Genomic DNA, 22961 nt, shown 5'->3' with positions numbered 1-22961 from the left:
ACAGATTAATACAGTTAATGATTCTGTATCACACGGAACTATGAAATATGTGAATATCTGTGAAAACAGAGGAAAGAGTCGTTTCTGTCACCATCTGTCACTGACAAGCGAATTGAACAAAGTGAGTCGAGTCACTCAAAACAAAACAATTGAGTAATATGACTCGCTGCTCTTAGGTAAAACGCCTGCAATTGTCCTTACCGACATGTAAAAGACATAAAAAGTAGCCTACGTAAATGTCGTGGGACCGTATAAAAGAAACTACCATCCGGTTCAATAAACCGGTTCACACTTCCAAGTTTGAAACAAAATGATTCCCGGAAATGAATCGACTTATCAGCACCGCGAACACTTTCAAAGTGCGTGCGTGCATCAGTGCCGTGGGTTGGACCAGTGAGGTGATTTGGTGTGGTACAAAAAGTATTTTTTACATAGGCTACATAAATTCGTTTTTGGTAAGTGATGTAATTTAAAATTTCGTTTTTTTTCCTAGTTAGAAAACCATATGGATATGAACTCTTCTCTTCGAGTGGCAGTTACCCAGTCTTATCGACAAGTTTAACGGTAAGTTCATGTTTATTATACACTTTTGCTGCTTTTACATCTATAATTGACTGCCTGTGATAATCAACTCAACCTCGCGGAACTTAACGCATATAAATTTGATCCGTGCTTAAATATAGGTAGGCTGCCAACTTCTGAATTTAGCAATTTATAAGCTTGTGGTTCGATTCCGATCTTGATTCAATGTCGATTCATTTGGATAAATATCAGTACATGTTCATTTTTTAATGAACCTACTATTCAAACCTATTATAGTATGGCCCTACTATTCTTTTTATTTTTTTCAACTTTAGTTAGTGTGTTATGTTGCTGTTTGCATAAAAAAGATCTGTAAGGTTACAAAAATCAGTCACTCCAAAGGGAGATAGCCTATTTTATGTAACAGAATTTTAAGGATTGCAATTAATTTAGAAAAATTGAATCAGTCTTTGGAAAATATTCCACAAGGTGATGTTTGTTGTTTTAAATCTTCAATACAACATAAAAGGCAAGGTATTTTGTATCATTATTGCATATTTATTTTTTATGTCTGTAGCTTATTGCACAAACTTTAGTATATTTGTTGTAGCTGGTCCTGATTCTGAGATGTTATGTCTCTTTTCTGCAGAGAATAGAGGTGATTTTGCTCTTTTGGTCCTTCCCCTTCTTCTTCCTGCCACAGTGTATTGGTCAGAAGGTAAATCGGCCATCTATTGACGAAGCTAGAAAGTCTTTCATTGATCTTCAACTAGTGAGTATAAAACCGCATAACTGCTATTTAAATTGCATTGTAACCTTACTGGAACTGCCTGTGCATTATGCAAGGGGTACATCCAGCCAGTTGATATTGCAGAATAAACTTCAACAGGGTAATCAACACAAAGTGGAGGGATCTCGTATCACCCTGAAGGAGTTTATTTTGTGATGAAAACGTACTCGGTTACTAATGTAACCTCGGTTCTCTCTAGAAGAGGGAACGAGTATTGCGTAAGGTTAGCTTACGCATCGGGAAAGTCTTCTTTCTTCGAGATCTGAAGCCAAAAAATTATCCTTAATTTTGTATACATTGTCAACGCAGTGCAGCAGCCGACAGACCTAGGCAGGCTGTATTAGCGTGCTCATTGGCTGCTCGGCGGCAACTGCTTAAGCCTATCGGTGAGCGCTCTGAACGCGGCAACCAATGAGGGCGCTTCGCGCCCTCCGCACCCTTCTAACCGTCAGAATGGGTGTGGCCAGCGTGTATATATTCAGCGCTCATAGGCTAAAATTCTGGTTTTCGCAGTCTGAAGCGCAAAAGCTCGTGGCGCGACACGGCAGGTTACGCAATACTCGTTCCCTCTTCTAGAGAGAACCGAGGTTACATTAGTAACCGAGTACGTTCTCTTACGAGAGGTCTCTCGTATTGCGTAAGGTTAGCTTACGCATCGGGAACCCTTTGTCAACGCCGTGTGCGCCGAGCATCCAGCCCATGAATCCCAGGGAAACCGGGGAAAACACTCTGCTGGGAAATGTGGCCGGTCGGAGAGACGGGCCAGCGCAGTACAGGCACTTCATGCAGCATATGAAATAGAGCGGCGCGGCCGGTCTATAAACATATAACAGTACAAACAGTAGGGCCGGCAGAGCGAGCCCATACAGTACATAAGCACTCATAAGGGTAGGAGAAAAACGACATAGTCGGTCTCACATGAAGGGAAAAATTCCCGCGCGACAGAGAATAATACGGGCGGCCAGCAGCGCGGGCCAGCACCGACAACAGCGCGTAACGGGAAATAGGAAACAGAGCGGATCAGCCGGTCTGAGTCAAACACTTCACCCTGAGTATAGTACCAGAATAGCGCCAGCATATGAACGTAGTCTGCACACGAGAAATGGGCAGAGCATACATGTCACTTATGCTGACAGTATTTTTGCCTGTAGGGCAGGAACTTCCAGGTTAAAAAACCTCACGAATGTTGATGGGGAGGCCCAGCCCGCCGCCATACAAATACCGTGATAAGAAATTCCGCTGGACCAGGCCCACGACGAGGCCATGCCTCTAGTGGAGTGGGCTCTGATGCCCAGAGGGCACTGCAGGTGTCTGGAGGCATAAGCTGCTGCTATCGCGTCCACTATCCACCTGGACAAGCTCTGTTTCGAGGCGGCAAGACCCTTGGTGCGTCCGCCGAAGGAAACAAAGAGCTGCTCTGAACGCCTGAAAGCGGCGGAGCGCGTGATGTAAACTCTCAGCGCCCGGACAGGGCATAGGAGGTTATCACTGTCCCCACTGTCGGATGCTGGCAGAGCCGAGAGGGACATAACTTGTGCCCTAAACGGGGTTCCAATCGCTTTGGGGATGTAACCGTGTCTCGGTCTGAGAATGACTTTCGAGTCATTCGGCCCGAACTCAAGACATGCAGGGCTAACAGATAGCGCGTGCAAATCACCCACTCGTTTGACTGAAGACAGAGCTATCAGAAAAACGGTTTTAAGCGACAGATACTTTAGATCCGCGGATTCAAGCGGTTCAAAGGGAAAAGCCTCTAGGGCCGCTAGGACCAAGGACAGATCCCACGAGGGAACCGAGGGGGGCCGCGGGGGATTCATCCGTCTAGCTCCTCTGAGGAAGCGGATAATGAGCTCATTCCTTCCCATTGCCCGGCCGCGCGTCGTCTCAGCGAACGCTGCAATAGCGGCCACATATACTTTGAGCGTGGAAGGGGATCTGCCCTTTTCCAACAGCTCTTGTAAGAAGGAGAGCACCCGCGGGACCCCGCATGCGCGCGGATCCAAGTTTTTAGTAGCGCACCATTTAGAAAACACCGACCATTTAGACGCGTAGATCCGTCTCGTGGAGGGGGCTCTCGACTGTGTGATCGTGTTCACGACCCCTTCTGACAGGTCAACGGGTATCCGTTGATCACCCATGCATGCAGCGACCAGCGCTCTGGATGGGGATGCCAGATCGATCCACCGGCTTGGGAGAGGAGATCCTTTCTCACCGGGATCGGCCATGGGGGTGAGTGCGACAGCCTCACTAGCTCTGGGTACCAAGTTTGGTTTTCCCATCGCGGGGCTATAAGCAGCACTGAGTGGTGCATTTCTCTGATCCTCGAAATGACCTGTGGCAACAGGGAGATCGGAGGAAAAGCATACAGCGGGAGGCTGGGCCATGTCTGGGACAGCGCGTCCTCGCTCTTCGAATAAAACTTCGGGCATTGAGCATTGTCTTTCGACACAAAGAGGTCGATTTCCGCTCTGCCGAATAGGCGCCAGAGAAACTGGACTGTCTGGGGGTGCAGAGACCATTCTCCCGGGGGAATATTGTCCCTGGACAGTCTGTCTGGACCGACATTCAGGTGGCCCGGCACGTGCGCGGCTCTCAGCGAGCGCAGCGAGCGGTAAGCCCACACGAGAAGGCGTCCTGTCAGCCTGCACAGATTCCTGGATCTGACACCGCCCTGTCGGTTCACATAGGATACCACGGACGTGTTGTCCGAGCGGACTAGCACATGGTGATCCCGTATGAATGGGAGGAAGCGCCTGAGGGCGTTCTCGACCGCTATCATCTCCAAACAGTTTATGTGGAGGCATTTTTCCCGGTCTGACCACAGGCCAAAAGCCGGTTTGCCCTCGAACAGAGCGCCCCAGCCTGAGGTGGAAGCGTCCGTCGAGATAACTTTGCGGTGTGAGATAGCTCCCATTGTCACACCCTGCTGGTACCAGTCGGCCGCTAACCAGGGCTTCAGAGCTGAAACGCAGCTCTGAGTCACTCTGATGCGGATACCGCCGGAAGCCCATGCTCTGTGAGGCACTCGGGCATTCAGCCAGCGTTGTAGCGGGCGCATTCGTAAAAGACCCAGCCGAAGCACTGCTGCGGCTGAGGCCATACAACCTAGTAACCTCTGAAATGTTTTGAGAGGTACGGTGCTGCCCGGCCGGAGGGACGCGGCCAGGCGTCGAATGCAACGCGCGCGCTGTGTCGACAGGCGGGCCGTGTACTGATATACCTGACCGTCGAAGGCGAATCTCAAGAATGGCCTGTGACGGGGTATTATCAGGATCTGAAAAGCACGCGTCTTTTAGATCGAGAGATATAAACCAGTCCCTCGGGCGAATTTGCGCGAGAATTTGTCTGGTTGTGAGCATTTTGAACGGTCTTCTCATAAGAGCCTTGTTCAAACGTCTCAGATCCAAAATTGGTCTGAGAGCTCCGTCCTTCTTGGGAACGAGGAAATAACGGCTGTAAAAGCCCGACTCGCTCATGGAAGGGGAAACCGGTTCTATAGCCCTTTTGCACAGAAGTGTAGCTATTTCTGCTCGAAGTAGATGTGCTACTTCCCCATTCACTCTGGTCTCGATACGCGCTTGAAAGCGCGGAGGGCGGCGAGCGAACTGCAGAGTATAGCCTTGTTTTACTGTGCTTAGCACCCGTTCTGATGGGCCTGGAATAGTTTCCCACGCTTTTGCGTGTGCAGCCAGGGGCAGAATGGCCTCCGGGCTCCGACCGCCGCGCATCGCGGGCTCGAGAGCTCGAAACGGAGGGGCGGGCGCAGCGCGCGCGCTCTTGGTGCTTAGATACGGCGGATCGCACGCAGCGATAGCTGGCCGTTTTACACACAGTGTCCCGGTGGCTTTAGACGGGGAACATAAAGTGTGAGGCGCGACGCGCAATGGCGGCGTTGGGGGCGAAATGTTCGTTAGTATGTGTGAGCGCTCGAGGGCGGGCACAGGACTTACATTCAGGGGCGGGCGCGGCGCGCGCGCTCTTGGTGGTTAGATACGGCGGATCGCACGTAGCGATAGCTGGCCGTTTTACACACAGTGTCCCGGTGGCTTTGGACGGGGAACATATAGTGTGAGGCGCGACGCGCGATGTCGGCGTCGGGGCGAAAATGTAGTTAGTATGTGTGAGCGCTCGAGGGCGGGCACAGGACTTACATTTAAAACATGACCGGTCGTGCGAGGCCGTGTGACAGAGCGGGCAGTGAGTAGGTGTGGGCATGGAGAAGTGGACACGTGACCTACTTTTAACACTAAAGCGGCTTCTGCCTGCTTCATGAGAGTGGGCTCTGTGAGAGACACGGGATGTATAGTGCTTGTGTACAGGGGTGAGCACAGAACTTGGGCACATTCACTGTACTAGAAACACATACGGCGTCAGCCGTGCAACCAGACATATGCTCTTTTGAAATTTTTCTGGGTTGCCGTGAGAACGGCGGATGCGCGCAGGCCGAGCGGGTAGATACCGGCTCGTAGACTGCGGGGTAAACAGCTGCAGTAGCCGTGGCAACGGGGACTGACAGAGCGTTAAGCTTCGACGGTGGTCCAGCCGCAGGGCTGCGGGATTTAACCGTCTTTTCTTCTCTCGTGTTTAGACGCTCAAAAATACTCGAGCACCCTGAGAAGGTGTGGTGCGAGAGGCGGGTTCGCTTTCTGTAAGTAAGAAAGACTGGCCGCGAGCTCGGAGAAGCAAGCAGCATAAATTTTTATTTTCCCCGAGAGCTGGGATCGAACGCGGATCTCTCGCATGAAAGCGTATGATTCTGCCACTGAGCCACAGGGGAAAACACATAAGCTTTCAGTTAGCGCGAGCATATAAAAAGCGACCTCATGTGTCGCGTCGGCGTTTGTTTGCAGGCGTGCGTGTGTTTAAAACAGGCTCGTTTACTGCAATAGTAATATTTCCAGTCGCCTGAACTTAAGAGGGGACTGAGAAATGTGTGAGGATTGGCGGTTGTCCAGCCGTAGCGAGACTAACACACTCTCTTCTCTTTTCGCCGGCGAGTGAGGCGCGCACGCTGAACGCTGCTCGTGACCGTCCGCTTTGTCATCCCTTGAACGGCGCAATCTGCGCGGCCCAACGAGGGAGAGAGCGGGCTTGTTTTCTGTATGTAAGAAAAACTGGCCGCGAGCTCGGAGAAGCGAACAGCATAAACTTTAACTGCCGCGAGAGCGGGGACCGAACCCAGGTCTCTAGCTTGACAGTCTAGGATTCCGCCACTGAGCCACAGGGGAGAATACATTAGTACTCGGTTAGCGTCATCATGTCTTGTGACGGCGTTTGCTTGCAGGCGAGCGTGTATTTATAACAGGCTCGTATACTGCAATAGTAACAATTCCAGTCGCCTGAACTTAAGAGGGGACTGAGAAATGTGTGAGAATGGAGGTTATAGTCCAGGCCACGGCGGGACGAAAACACTCTGTTCCCCTTTCACCGGTGAGTGACGCGCGAGGACGGAGTAGCTTTCTTGTAACGTAAAGAGAGCTCCAAGACCGTCCGCTCCTGCCATCCCTTGTGAGCGGCGCAGTTTGCGCGGCTCGAACAGAGGGAGAGGAAACTCGCTCCGAGACCGTCCGCTCCTGCCATCCCTCGTGAGCGGCTCAGTTTGCGCGGCTCGAAGAGAGGGAGAGGAAACTCGCTCCGAGACCGTCCGCTTCTGCCATCCCTTGTGAGCGGCGTAGTTGCACGGCTCGAACAGAGGGAGAGTACGGGTATCTATCACATTCGCCTCATCTCCTGACGCGGCGGCGGCGCGGGCAGAGCCGGCGGTTGAGCGGCCGGGAGGGAGAGGGCGAGAGAGAGAGAGAGGGAGAGGTTCCGGCGAGCTCCTCAGTCACAACAGTCTCCGGTGGTCGCTGCGAGCGGCGCTTCTTATTGCGCGGCCCGGCAGGGACAGGCGGAGCGACAGCTTGGTCGAAAGCTTCAAGTCGAGCCCGCAGGGTCGACATTGAAAGCTCTTCGCACTCGGAGAGTGCGGTGGCGGCGTGCCCGCGGCCCAGGCGGAGAGCGCAGAGAGGTGGCGGTCTCCGTTGCTGAGCGGGGCGCGGCACGAGCCGCAAAAACGAGGCGTTTTTACAAAAACGCCTCGTGCTCTTTTAGAGTACACACAGAAACAGTAATAATGTAAAGGATATGTCGCCGGATAGCGTAGCAGGCACGGATGGCTGAAGGCGGCGAAGACGGCCGGCTTCCTCAGGCGCTGTCCTAAGCTTGCTGGTCGCTGGTTTCAACGGCGGCGGCTCTCAAGATCCAGCGATGCGAAGAGCGTCGCTGAAGACAAGAAAATCAGAATTTTAGCCTATGAGCGCTGAATATATACACGCTGGCCACACCCATTCTGACGGTTAGAAGGGTGCGGAGGGCGCGAAGCGCCCTCATTGGTTGCCGCGTTCAGAGCGCTCACCGATAGGCTTAAGCAGTTGCCGCCGAGCAGCCAATGAGCACGCTTATACAGCCTGCCTAGGTCTGTCGGCTGCTGCACTGCGTTGACAATGTATACAAAATTAAGGATAATTTTTTGGCTTCAGATCTTGAAGAAAGAAGACTTTCCCGATGCGTAAGCTAACCTTACGCAATACGAGAGACCTCTCGTAAGAGAACTGACTGGATGTACATTACCTCAAAACAATTCCTGTTAAGCAACTTTGATCCTAGACAAAAAAACAAGATCAAACAAGACATAATGTAAAGCATACCACTTATTATATGGCTTTTCGCCAAATAAAAATATTGATTGTTGAAATCATGATAAACTCCATTTCATGATAAACTTCACACAGTTATTGAACTGAATTGAATCAACACTGAACTGACTTCAACTGAATAATGAAAACAATCTGTATTTTTGTGTTTATTTTCTTTTATAGGTCGGAACGAACATGGTGGAGTTTCTAAACCGGGCAGAGTCTACATAACCCGTGTCTAAGAGTCGTCTTCTTCTTCGGAGTCAAAAAAAAGTAAATTTCACTGTGTACATACTGTAAAATAGGCCTACAATTTTGCACATCTGTGAATATCACTTTAATTTCCTAAGAATTAAATGGTATAAATTACATTGTTCAAAACTAATTTTCTTTCTTTCTTAACTGTATTTGACTTTATTTAACTATACTTGTGTACATTTTTGCATATTTTAAAAATGATTTTGCATTCGCTGACTTTAAAATGAATTGTCTGTTGATTTCACTGCGTATTTAGACCGTTACACATGTAATAGTTAAACGTATAAATGTCATTGTTCAGAACTAATCTTCTTTCTTTCTTTAATTGTATTTGACTATTTAATACTTGATGTATTTTTAAATGATTTTGCATTTGCTGAATTTAAAATATAATTGTCAATGTCACTGTATTTAAACCGTTAAACATGTAATAGTTTTAGAACTAATCTTTATTTATTTATTAAAACTGACAATATTGAACTACTTTGATGTCAGCACTAAATGATTTTTGCATTTAAATTTAATGTGCAGTTTGTTGTCATTGTTGCCAATTTTAACACATTTGTGAATGTCAGTTGACAAGCATTAAAATTATTTTAAGTCTAAACATGTTCTTCATTGTTTCTTAATTCAAAGTTTTACAGTAAAGCACAGGTGAAATTATAAGAAAAATAAAAATAACCCAGCAAAAATAACCCAGAATAGCAAATCCATTAATGGTAAAAAAAATTACTACATCTTGGGTTTCTAGACAACCCAGCCTGCTGGGTTAAAATGTCACTGGGTTAATTTAACCCAGCATGTGTTCTGTCCAATATTTACCCAGCACTGGGTTGCCAATTGGGTTGTTTTTAACCCAGCCAATTTTAGAGTGAGCAATTGCTCTTCCTGCTTACCTGTCATCGTGCCCTGTTCCTTGCCTACTGTTTGGACTGTTATCACCCCCTCTTCCTTACTATCTTGTCTCGTCTGCTGTTTTGTCAATAAACCCCATTACACTCATTCTTCATTTGAGTCTTCCCTCAGAGATCCGTGACACATGCATCATTTTTTATCAACACTTGAATGTGGGTAAGTTTAATAAATAAATAAAAAAGTCAACACTTTAAACAAAAAGCAGAGAAAATTGCATTTTTGTCAAAGACTTTGTTCAGAGGGGATTCAGAACAATGATCAAAATAGATGCAGTAGATCGAGTCCATCAACACCCCCAAAGCTTCACAGTCCTACTCATCCTGGGTCGACATTTCAATCTACTATTAATTGTTTCTTCTTCACCTGTGTTTTGATCCAGAGATTCTGTACTCTTTTAGAAGATGTGTAATAGTGCCCCTATCGTATAACAGTGAAAACACTGATAGCCTGAAATTTCAGTCAATGGCAGGGGAAAAGTAAAGTAGATTTTAAGTAAGTTCCCAAGTACTCTACCAGTGGACTAGCCTACACAGAAATGTAGATACTCAGAATTAGGAACATATCTGTTTTCTTTATAGAACATATCTATAAGACAGTAAAACTATGTGAAAAAGTATTTACAGTTTTTCTGAATATCTAAAACACATTTCTTGAAACCATCACTCACTTTCTCAAAACCTTAAACACAAAACCAAATTTTCAAACCACATTCAGAGAACCTCTGACGACTCTGGAAAAATCAAACAATTGCCTCAAAACCATTTTAAATAATGTATGCACTGCAAGTATAGTATTGTACTGAATATTATATAGTATTGAATGTCTGTATACTTGCACTTGCATACTGTGAAAATACAGTGACCAAAAATAAGCCAAAAAGTTTACAGTAAAAAACTCTAAATGAAAAGCATGTTACAGTCACTCAGAAGAGATGTGCAACTGCAGAATCAAGGAGAGATTGATTCTGCTTCAGCATCACGTCTTCATGTTGGGACCGGCTGGAGGACTTTGTCCACATCACAGGCAATGTCATCTCTGCAGGCAAAGGGAAAAACCCTGCAGCCAGATCCAGCCTTGACAACATTCTCCATACCTTGCTCTTCCTCGTCCTCATCCTCTTCCTCCTTGTTCACCACCACCTCCTCCTCTCCCTCTTGTATTATGTTATCAGCATTCAGTGTAGGGCTGGGCGATATGGAGCAAAAAATATATCTCGATATATTTTGCTATATCTCGATATACGATATATATCTCGATATCTTTACAGGAAAAATAACCCCCCAAAAACTACTGCAAAAACAAATATGCCAAATACCACAAAGTCTTTTTTTTTTAAGTGCAAATAGGAAGGCAGTTCATTTAGGAACAAAGTGTTTCTGCGACATTTAAAAAAAAAAAAAAAAATCCCTGTATACAAAAATAATAATTTAACTGTAAATTAAAGGAAGAAATAATACATATTGCACTATTTTAAATAAACCTGTATAGAAATATCATTACTAATTTTGGCAAATAAATAAAAAAATGCCATATATCCCCCAAAAACTGCACAACTGTAGAGTAAAACATTAATTTAAAAAAAAAAGTGATACTAATGCATCTAAAAATTGACATGATTGTTACAAAATCACACTGTCTGGGGCCTCTGGAGAACTCAGAACAACTGCTAGCATAAAGTTTAAGGTAAAAATAACTGCCATTAAATTACAGTATCTTACTACTATGCAATTAGATAAACTGTTCATTCATTACATCGCTTTACCTCTGTCTTTATCCACCTTTATCCTCTTCTTTTTGGCACTGTATCTATAGCAGAATAGGTAGGCTAATGCTAATTTATAATGTGTCATGTAAATTCGGCCATCCGTCACAATCAGGAAACTTTCACCGTGTCTAGACCTGGCGCGAGCTGCCAGGCCCGTTTCTACAGGGGAGCATGTTAATTGTGAGTGTGTTAAGCGCCCTCAAACAAAAGCAATGCGGCGAGAGGCGACGTTACACAAAAAATTACCAACAACAACTGATCGCGCGCGCGCTGTTTCTGACGCACTTCAAGCACTCGCTGGGCGGGGAAAGATTGATGTGCCTGACCGGACTCGGGGGACTTGGTTGAATGAGACAACACGCGAGGGGAGGGGGAACAAAAGCAAGGAGGTGGAGGAGGGCGGGGGCGAGCACAGCACAGAGAAGGCAAACAAGCAAAGTGGCGAAATCAGAATTAAATATAAACAATACATCGATATATACGATATGTCAAAATCCATATCGAGTTTAAAAAATATCTCGATATATCGTAAATATCGAGATATCTCCCACCCCTAATTCAGTGCAACATTTTGAGTCAATTTTGGCACTCTGAACTGACTTATATTATGTACAGTTGGATTGGTCTCTGTCACGGTTCATGAATTATTCTCTCTCCCTGTGTGTGTGTGTGTGTGTTGGGGGGGGGGGGGGGGGGTTGTGGCTGCTGATTGCCGCTGATCAGATCATCAGCGCCAGCTGCGGCTTATCAGCTCTGCTATTTAATGTCCTTGCCATCCGCCTTGTGTTTGTCAGATTGTTTGGAGTTCCCAGTGTTCTTGTCCTGGTCCTGGCTCTCTTTGTGGTTACTGCGTTTCGTGTCTGGATTACAGTATCTGTCTTCCTGGTCGCTCTTCCTTGACTTTCACGGAGGATTGTGTTGCCCATTTGCGTCCGAGCGCTGCCAAGAGAGACTGTTGCCGGGCACCTCTATTCATCTGACCCACGTCATCTACTCTTATTGTCTTCTTAAATAAATACTGTTGTTTTCACACTCTCTACTGAATCCTCTTTCATTGATCCTGACAGAACGATCTGACCATCAATGGATTCAGCGAGTGAGTCCAATCTAAGTGAGTTTATGTCCAACAGCAGGGCTCGCATGGATCGTATTGGATCGCAGGTGAATTTGTTAAACAGTAGGAGTACCTCGACCTGGAGGAAGTGTTTAGTAAGTCCCGGGCTGTTTCTCTTCCTCCGCATCGTCCCTATGACTGTGCTATAGATCTACTACAGTTATACAAGTGTACGTCTCCTCCAAGTTATACAAGGGCAAGTTATACTCGCTTTTTTTCACCAAGATGGTTCCTTCCCCTCCATCCTCCCCACCACCACCAGGATGGTCCCTTCCCATACCTCCCAGGGGATCGGCTGCACCCCTGCCTTAGTCATCAGGCAGGAAATGCAGATTCCATGCCCTTGGATTACGAGTCTTTCTGGTAGAACTGAGAGACGACTGCCTAGGGGAGGGAGAGAAAGTCTTAGTCAAAAGACTAAGAAACTGTTATATGGCAAATATGGTCATCATCAGTCCTGCAATGCAATTTGGCAAAGGATGCTGAATTTGTTTATTTACTGTACTGTAATTGACAGTATACTGTATTGTATTGCAATTCCATGTTCATGTTCAGTTCTTTGGTATTTCAACTTTTCCTTTATAGTGCTTTTCATCTACTGTACGATCTCTTTACAGTGTAATGAAAATAAACTTTTTAAAGGTCCCATTGCATGAAAATTTCACTTTATGAGTTTTTTTTAACCTTAATATGAGTTTCCCTAGCCTGCCTATGGTCCCCCAGTGGCTAGACGTTTTTATGGGTGTAAACCAAGCCTTGGGTATTTTTGAGAAAATGAAAGCTCAAACGAGCGAATCTAGAAATCTTCCCCTTATGTCGTCATAAGGGGAAAGGTTACCTCCCTTTCTCTTCTTTGCCCGCAAAAAGAATTTGGCCCACCTATAAGAAAATGAGCTGCGCGAGCGCGATATTGGTTTATCCACGAGAGACATCATGGCTTGCAAACGAGCGAAGCATGGCAGTTGCTCAGTGTTTGGATGTACAAATGAACACAAAAGTATGTTTTTAGTTCCTTCATCCGAGCCTCTGAAGAACCAGTGGGTTATGTGAATTTCTGATGTGTAATTGTTCAAGTTCAGACAGATAATCTTTCTCTCAAAGTCGTTCAATACTGTTTATGCATCAGTAAATCAAGTCAGTGACTAAACGATCAACTTCACGTCGTTTCTCTTAGTTAGGATGAAAATAATCTTACTTAAACTGTGATTAATATATATACAGAAAGCGATCAAAGAACAATCCCTTTCCAATCGGCCAAGCTGTCAATCAAACAGCGCGAGTTTATCTGGACACTTGCCAAAACTCGTTATGAAATCAATGATGCTGTTACACTGCACAACGAAGCTCTTACTGTACTTACCTCATGTTTGCATTGGTGAAAGCATTAGTGAGAGTGCAGAAACTGCGTTGCAATGATAAGATCTTCATTCACGCGATCAACAGGCTGTCATCTGCTCAATGCTCATTACTTGAAATTGAAATCCATGGCTCAATGCTCATCACTTGAAATTGAAATCCATGGCTTAGTGTGGATGTCAAAACCAAAATGGCATATTACTTAACAATTAGTTAATAGTCATGTGCCTCAACAAGTAAAGCCATAACATAATGATGCATTTGCATATCATTAATTAATGATTAATTAAAGCAGACAACTGGAAGTTGAAGTACATTGCTTTGACCAACTGTGGTAATTAACGCATTCATTTACACTATTAGTTAATAAAATAAGTTATTAAGGAAATAATACATTATGGCACATTTATTTAATAACAATTCATATATTACTTAATCTATTAATCATTTAGAATCTTTATTAGTTACTGATGCAGTAATCATTAATTAATGGTTTAGTTCTTCATGAGTCACACATTAACACATCATTATCTGTGCATTAGTTACGCATGAATTAATGCAGATTAGTGCACCCGTATTGTAAATTGTTACTAATATAATTAGACCTTTCTGTCAGTGTAAGTCAAGTATTCTTACTGTAAGTGCAGCTGCAGCTCAGTTAGCACATATTACCCAAGTGGAAACACAAAATTTAACACACACAAATCAGAACCTTCAATAGATAAAATGGCCCGAGTCAGTTCATTCAGTTTTGGAACAATGGATCCAGAAAGACATGAAGGAAGAGGTCGAGGACACTGGAGAGAAGGAGGAGGAGGAGGAGGAGGAGGAGGATGAAGAGTAGTAGGGGGTGGAGAAAGTGGTGAAAGAAGAGGAAGAGTTTGAGGTGGAGGAGGAAGAAGTGAAGAAAGGTGAAGAGTATGAGGTGGAGGAGGAAGAGGAAGAGTATAAGGTGGAAGAAGTGGAGGAGGAGAAGGAAGAGCAGTAGGGAGTGAAGGAAGAGGACGAGGAAGAGGACAACTAAGGGCAAGGGCAAGGAGACAAGCAGTCTTGGATGAAATGTGGATTTTACCCCCACTGCCTGGCTTTGGCCAATTTAGCCTGTAATGCTGACGAGATTCTCTGGCCTGTCCAAGACCAAAGACAGGTTTTTTTTATGTTTGTGTGTAAATTGTTGTGTTTAACATGTGAAAAGATTTTTGAGGGAGAGAACCACAAGCAACATAAATCGCGTATTTTTGTAGTATTGTTTTGAATTGATATCACCAGTGTGTAAGACTATGTTGTAGTGTGTGTGTGTTTTTGAGGGCTTGTGTGTGATGTCTGAGGGCAAAGTTTGTTTTTTTCAGCAAGATTGAATGTTTTTTGAGTGGAGAGATTAATTTTGACCTGAAAATAGGATGTTTGGGGAACTGGGTGAGACGTTATGGATTTGTGTTTAGAGCTTCAAGAAAAGGAGGCACAATTTCAAGAAATGTTTTACCTAAGCAATCGAGAAAAACTGTAATTCATATTGGTTTAATACCAATGTGATCAAATTATCTGTGTTAGTGGAATTGTTGCTGTTTTTACATAGCCGCTGTGACATAGATAGCTTATTAAAGGAATAGTTCACCCAAAAATGAAAATTATCCCATAACTTACTCACCCTCAAGCCATAGGTGTATGGTCATCTTCTTTCAATCGAACACAAGCGAAGTGATATTAAAAAATATCCTGCCTCTTCACAGCTTTGTGGGTTAATAAATGCCTTCTGAAGCAAAACGACTCTTACGTTTATTTACCGAGACAACAGGTACGATTATTTGCCTTTTCACTTAAGTTTAAATGTTTAGCATGTTTAACAGTTTCTGCATTATATGTTTTATTCATTTGCACTTTGTATTTTTGTTTTTCTTATAAAGTTTCTTTTCTCACATTTTCTTCCTTGATGCCGGATTATTATTTGTTTTGGCAGATTGAGTACCATTTGTATAACCACAGTTTTACAACAAATGGTTAAACTATGGCGAGTGTAGCAAAACCATGGTTAATTTGTAGTTACCATGGTTTAACTATAAACGATCAGTCTGGAGCGCTGCCTGTCCACCTGGCTGGTGGTGTGGTCCTGGACCAAACAAACTGTCCTGAGAGCAAATATAATTTACCTGCTTATTTGGTTAGCATCAGTCGCTTGCAGCCTACCTTTAGTCATCTCTCGGAAAACAATTTCCCTCTCTGCACAACAAACACTGTGCATTCGTGAAATTCAGGAACTAGAATCACAAGAGGCAGGTAGTGTACTGTTTTGTGGTGGGGTTCCTCCCGTTCATCATAATCTCTGCTTCGTATGTAGCGATCAGAGTTAAGCGCCTCTGGAAAAACAATTAACTAAAACCCTTCCGTATTATCCTGGCAGTTATCCTGGCCTTCTTCTTCTGCTGGCTTCCCTTTTATGTTCACAAATTACTTGAAGTGTGGTTGCATGAGATGAATGCGACAAACCCATCGCTGACCAGCTTCAAGGAGGTTTATGACCAGATAGGGCCCTTCACAGTCAATCTTGTCTATTTGAACAGCTGCCTGAATCCCTTCTTGTACATATTCATGTGAGAAGATTTTCAGAAAAAGCTCAAGCACTCTTTAGTATTGGTGTTCGAGAGTGCATTCGCAGAGGAACAAATGTCTCTCCTCTCAAAACATTCCCAATCCAAATGCATATCTCATTCTCAGGGTGGAACAGGAATGGAAATGACCCAATCTTCAACACTTGAAGTTTAAATGAAACATAGAATCAAATATTTACATATATCAAATTACAAAAATAAAATAATATGCTAATTTAACGTATAAAGATGCAGTGTAAACAAAATAGTGTTCTGTGTTGTTGTTGTTTTTTGAGGATGGATGATGGAAGCTGATGTGTCAACAAAAAATATAGATTTGTTGCGTCATAAATGTATTGAAGGGGGTGGATTGGAATCCACTGCTGCTTCAGTGTATATGTAATTAGATTTTAGATTTTACTTTGTTATAGAAGTTACCAGTGTGGTTACTCAAATGTTCTTTTCATGTATTCTTTAATGTCAGTATTTGATATCTGAATGCAGCTTGCTTTTTTATCCCGGCTTCCAGAAATGAAATAGGGACATGTTTTGTGTTTGAGAAAGGTCTTCAATGTGTTAAAACATATAGGGGTCACTGAAGTCTATAGTTTAAGGGACCATTTCTCAGTTAAAGCCTATATTTTCCATTTAGACTAAAGTGTCCTATCCTGAGAGAAAGAACTTGTTATCTTGATGTTTTGAGACGAGACTCCTGTTTATAGTTAGAGCCTGGCAAAATCCAACCTTGGAAAAGCTGTGTGTCGGTGTGTGTGTGTTAGTCTTCTTGGTTACAGAGTTGTTGTTCGGGACATGCTGGCGCCCAGTAACCCAAATCTCCAACCAGGAAGGTCAGAAAGTGTCTAACTTCAGGGTCTGAGTGTCGTAATCTATGTAGATATGCTTCAGTCTATCTGTATATGTGTGGAAAATTACTATGTTTATCTATTTCTTAGCCAATGAGATTGAATCATTCAACCTGTAAGCAATGACGTTGCTTAGACATTGGTGAAGGGTATAACTGCTGTGATCTTTGTAACTGTAAGCGGGGCGGCCTACGAACTCCTGTGTGAGTCTTGAAGCTGACTTCTGCTGATGAAACTGCAAACTATCTTCAGTAAAACTTTTCTTCAATTTATTATAATTCTGCCTCCGGATCTTCTTTCAAACATCTGGTCCTTGGGTCCTAAACTGTTAACCCCTAACAGTATAAATAGCTGAAATGCATGCCTTACCAAAAGGTTAGTTCACCCAAAAAATTTAAATTATCCCATGATTTACTCACCCTCAAGCCATCAGGTATATATGACTTTCTTCTTTCCACTGATCACAAAAGTTATATTAAAATAATATCCTGGCTCTTCCCACCTTTGTAATAGCATAACAGTTTTTCTTGATTGCTTAAAAACTATAACCAGGCTTTTGAACTAAAATTTCAAAACCATAAAACCATTTATCAAAATGGACACTCATTTCCCTAAACTATAAACACTATTCCCCTGTTTTGACACATGAGTCAGATTTGTTGAACTGTCAACAAATAGATGGGAATAGAAGAAGAGGTGAAGGAAGAGGAAAAGTAGGAGGTGGAGGAGGAGGAAGAGCAGTAGGGAGTGGAGGAAGATGATGAGGAAGGTGAAGGGGAAGGGCAAGGCCAAAGAGACAAGCATGTCTTTGTCCATGGTATGACTATGAGGGAGGCTGGGCAACGAGTACAGCCAAACTTGAGTCACTTAACCGTCGTCTCGATCATAAGAACCTTCAGGGAGAAAAACAGGCAGAAGTACTTCAGACTGCTCTCTACTGTAACTGTTGAGTGCAGTACACTGTGCTGTTATAACACATACATGTACTGTAGCTGTTGCCCTGTACCACTGTAATACAGTTTTTCTCGATTGCTTAAACACATTTCTTGAAACTATGCCTCGTATTCTCAAAACTGTAAACACAAATCCATAACGTCTCACCCAATTCCCCAAACATCCTATTTTCAGGTCAAAATGAAGCTCTACACTCAAAACCATTCACTCTTGCTGAAAAAACAAACTTTGCCCTCAGACAGGACACACAAGCCCTCAAAATCACACACACTACAACATAGTCTAACACACTGGTGCAATAAATTCAAAACAACATTTCCAAAACTGGTCAGTTATGTTGCTTGTGGTTCCCCCCCTCACAAACCTTTTCACATGATGAACACAAAAGACAACCAATGGATACATTGGCACATTTTTATTCATTCATGTACTACACAGTACAACACACACACACAAACAAAAAAAAATAATATATTTTTTTACTCTCTCCTCTAATTTCTTTTTTTATTTACTTACAGTAAGATGTGTGTGACCGTCATATGACAGTAAAAGAGCACACACAAACCTTATTCTAATATGGAATTGTATTGGAATGGTAAAGAGTGTTGTTATGTGACAGGAGGCCTCCACTCAAGGAGACAATATGATGAACACGTCTAAGAATGTTTCACGTATGGTTGAAATACCATCATTTGCCTAGAAAGATAACATTCTGGGAGTCAAGACTATAAAGGAGAAAGGATGCCCTCCCTTCACTGTCCCACTCTGTGTCACTCTGTGTCACTCTGTGTGACTGTACGACTGCTGGCCTTTTCTTGCAAGAAAATACACCTCATCAAAGACTATTGGAAATGTTTGTCTTTTATTCAGTGATAGAATTTTGTTTGTCACCACACCTCCCTGAAGGTTCTCGAGGCGACGGTAAAGCGACTAAAATTTGGCCTTACTCGTAGCCCAGCCTCCCTCATAGTCATACCACTGACTAAGACATGGGCAACAACTAGAGTGGTTTGAATTTCATCTGAGACTGCTTGTCTTCTTGCCTTTGCCCTTCATCCTCCTCCTCCTCCTTATCCCTCCTCGATCTCTTCCTTCATGTCTTTCTGGATCCATTGTTCAAAAACTCAATAAACTGATTTGGGCCCTTTTATCTATCTATTGAAGGACCTGATTGATGTGTGTTAAATTTTGACTCTTAGTGTTTCCACCTGGGTATTTGTGTGCTAACTGAGCTGAAGCTGTGCTGACTTGAGTGAACAATATTGAATGCTAGTGCTTTCTAAATGACAACATGGTCATGAGAAATGAAGGGATTTGTGTGTTGAGTTTTGCAGTGACAGTTCAACAAATTTGACTCATGTGTCAAAACAGGGAATAGTGTTTATAGTTTAGTGAAATGGGTGTGCTTTTTGATAAATGGCATTATGGTTTTGAAATTTTAGTTCAAAAGCCTGGTTATAGTGTTTAAGCAATCGAGAAAAACTGTAAAAAGAAATGCATCAAATTGCTTCACATACAGATAGAGTTTTCTGAATGCTTCTGTCACGGGTGACGGATTTCGAACAGGGAGGAACTTGAAATAGAGCCCGAGTTTCCCACGGGGAGCGCTTCCGGCGGGGGGCCGATGAGGCTGCCGGTTCCGGGTGTATGGGCGAATGACGGGATTGACGACTGGAATTGCAATCAGGTGTGGGAGCAAGAAGAACAGAGCGGTGATTGGGGCGCGTGCGGTAGTAGGGGAGTATAAAAAGGCATTGGGATTGAGTTCATGAGTGGGTTCGAGTTATTCGGTGAAAGAAGAGGAGAGAGATTTGGACCCGGGCAAGGGGAAGGACGGGCTGAAGGAGAAAGGGAGAAGCTAAAGCGAAGTCAGCACCTTAAGTGAGATAAGTGTCGAACTCTAACTGGATTATGGAACAATTGACGTCCCTGTGAATTGTATGGAATCGTATGATGATTGAAACTTCTCTTGGAGAACCAGTAACTGCATCGAGTGATTTGCGCCTCACAGCTGCTTTCCATCTAGCTTAACATCAGCGAGTGGTGGACGAGACCTCATGCCTGCGCTTTCTCTGTGAGTTGTGAGATTTGCAGTGTTTTATATATAGATATTCACGTGTGATTGCTTGTGTGGGTTGCAGTGAAGCACGAGTGTGGGAGTGAATTGCGGAAGGCATTGGTGGTTCTAGTCAACATGCAGAAGACGCTAAAAGCTGTGAAAGCCCGTTGATGTGGTTCAAAATACTCACTTCTCTCTCTGTTTGAATTCAGTTGCAGAAGATGCTAAAAGCTGTGAAAGCCCGTTGATGTGGTTAAGAATACTCACTTCTCTCTCTGTTTGAATTCAGTAGCAGAAGACGCTAAAAGCTGTGAAAGCCCGTTGGTGTGGTTGGAAATACTCATCTCCCTCTCTGTTTGAATTCAGTTGCAGAAGACGCTAAAAGCTGTGAAAGCCCATTGATGTGGTTCAAAATACTCACTTCTCTCTCTGTTTGAATTCAGTTGCAGAAGACGCTAAAAGCTGTGAAAGCCTGTTGATGTGGTTAAGAATACTCATCTACCTCTCTGTTTGAATTCAGTAGCAGAAGAGGCTAAAAGCTGTGAAAGCACGTTGGTGTGGTTGGAAATACTCATCTCCCTCTCTGTTTGAATTCAGTTGCAGAAGACGCTAAAAGCTGTGAAAGCCCGTTGATGTGGTTCAAAATACTCACTTCTCTCTCTGTTTAAATTCAGTTGCAGAAGACGCTAAAAGCTGTGAAAGCCCGTTGATGTGGTTCAAAATACTCACTTCTCTCTCTGTTTGAATTCAGTTGCAGAAGACGCTAAAAGCTGTGAAAGCCCGTTGATGTGGTTCAAAATACTTCTCTCTCTGCTTGAATTCAGTTGCAGAAGTCGCTAAAAGCTGTGAAAGCCCGTTGATGTGGTTCAAAATACTCACTTCTCTCTCTGTTTGAATTCAGTTGCAGAAGACGCTAAAAGCTGTGAAAGCCCGTTGATGTGGTTAAGAATACTCATCTCCCTCTCTGTTTGAATCCAGTAGCAGAAGACGCTAAAAGCTGTGAAAGCCCGTTGGTGTGGTTGAAAATACTCATCTCCCTCTCTGTTTGAATCCAGTTTTATTATTTAAAAGTTAAATTTAAAAGGGCAGCAAAATCACAATTTCATTCTCAAAAACCAGGGGAGACAATAAAAACATGAATTGTCCAATATTCTGTCCCAGGGTGAAACAATACCCAAATCCAGTCAAATCCGGATTTAGCTCCGTGTTTCCCCTGCCGCCGGCAAAGAATGTCTGTTTCAGCGAGACCTCAAACGGCCGATTCCAATCCCGAAAAATCCCGGACCAGGATTTCCGCGGCGCCGCTCTGCGTCTGTCAGTGGAGAGATCGTGAAATCAATGGGCAGCTTGCTCGTAGTCCGGCAACTTAAAATCTTAGATGACTAAAATGACAACTTTCCTTTCCTACTTAAAGTGGGCTCATCAACAATGCTATCGTGTCTGCTGCTCTGCCGTCGGCTCCTGGATCTGTCACCTTAGCAGAAATGGACATCTAAAAACGCCTCCTTTAACTCAGATGTGTAAAACACACACGCGCATCAGCGTGGGAAAAAAATAACCACTTCCCTTTAGTCGGAGTTTTGTGAGCGTTGACACTGCAGAGTCTGAGATTCGGCTCCACCAGGCACAGGAAATCCAGCCAGCAACAACACCGAGGGAAAAGAAGATCAGCAAAAGTCCGCTGCAGCACACGGCTCGTTCATCTGTCCAGAGCGTTCTCTCTGCCGGTAAGAGATCTAACGTCCTTTTCATTGGAAGTGATCTGATCAGCTAGCAAATTAGATCGCTGATGTGATTGGGGTTCTACAGGTGTGTCAATTAGTGTTTGTTGTTGTAGCAGTTTATGAAGGAGGAAAAACAGTACCATTAATGGTCCAGCAAAATCACAGCAAACAAGGAAAACCACAACAAACAATATAAAAGTGAATCCACCACAAACAATATAGTAGATTAGTCCACAGCAAACAAATATGAAAGTTAAGGCAGAAATTGCTATATCAATCGATAACAATTTCCAAAATAAAATAAGGTTAACCAATCAATCACACTGCTCTACTTATTTTGTATTATATGACACTCCTCCCCCCCTTAACAGTTGTCGTCCCGACAAAGTCTTAGTGTCCATACCTGTCTGGAGGCCTACCCCTATTTTGTCTCTGGGACCTACGCAGGGGTGATCCATCTTCTGGCTCAGGTCTCACAATAGGGGCTACTGGGTCATTGTCCACTGAAACTGCAGGAGGGGCACAGGCTATGGGCACAAAGTTCAGAGGTAACGTCAAAGGCCCAGGATACAAGGCATTCAACAGATTGGGGTTCACCGTTTCAGTCTCTGGGGCTTGTTGAGGCTCTTCAGGAGGGTTGAAAAGGCAAGGCCTTAAGTGATTCCGATGAATTGTCCTGATGGGGCCTTCTTTTCCTTCAGGCTTTATCTGAAAAACTGGCAGGCCTGGGCGTAGTTGGTCAATAACCACATAGAGTTGGGGCTGCCAGTGCGGTGCCAACTTCCCTTGTTCTCTACGGCGGAAGTTGCGCAGGAGCACCCGCTCTCCGGGCAACAAGGGGAGTTTCTTTGTTTTCTGATCATACCTGGCCTTGTCCCGCATTCTGCTTTCTCTGGTTTTTGCTGCCACCTGTCTGTAGACTCTCTGTAGGGTCTGGTTGTGTTGGTGAACCCAACCCTCCAAGTCTTGTCTTTGGGTCAATGGTGGCGCCCCAACAGCCGTTTCTACTGGCAGGCGGGCGTGTCGGCCAAACATAACAAAGTGTGGGGTCAGTCCAGTGGTCTCATGAGGGGTGTTGTTATACATCTGCAGGAGAGTCGGCAAATGATCTGGCCACCGCACTTGGTCTTCTGAACTCAATGTTCCTAAAAGAGACAGAACAGTCTTGTTAAACCTTTCGCAGGCCCCATTTCCTTGGGGCCAGTAGGGTGTAGTTCGAACTTTGGCACACCCATACAGACTGCACAGCTGTGCCACCATAGTTGACTCAAAGGCTGCTCCTTGATCTGAGAGGATTCTTTCTGGACACCCCCATGGCTGGATAAGATAGCGCCAAAGGGCACGTGTCGTAGTGGCTGCTGTCTGGTCTTTTGTGGGGA

General features: G+C 44.3%; 1 protein-coding gene across 1 annotated transcript in view; it reads left to right on the top strand.

Moving 5' to 3' along the window:
• LOC307167219 (C3a anaphylatoxin chemotactic receptor-like) overlaps nucleotides 1-20029 on the top strand; it is a gene marked incomplete at both ends in the record, with an annotated part of 30215 nt that extends 10186 nt beyond the window's left edge. Inside the window, 5 exons of the mRNA XM_079886209.1 lie at nucleotides 1172-1240; nucleotides 15771-15985; nucleotides 16777-16830; nucleotides 19366-19511; nucleotides 19941-20029. Coding sequence (XP_079742335.1) covers nucleotides 1172-1240; nucleotides 15771-15985; nucleotides 16777-16830; nucleotides 19366-19511; nucleotides 19941-20029 — 573 coding nt within the window. The remainder of the gene's footprint in view (nucleotides 1-1171; nucleotides 1241-15770; nucleotides 15986-16776; nucleotides 16831-19365; nucleotides 19512-19940) is intronic.
• Between the last annotated feature and the right edge of the window lie 2932 nt (nucleotides 20030-22961).

Source organism: Squalius cephalus (assembly GCF_949319135.1).
Source record: "Squalius cephalus genome assembly, chromosome: 11".
NCBI lineage: Eukaryota > Metazoa > Chordata > Actinopteri > Cypriniformes > Leuciscidae > Squalius > Squalius cephalus.
The sequence above is the reverse complement of the archived record's forward strand: the minus strand, read 5'-3'. Positions and strand labels throughout refer to the sequence as shown.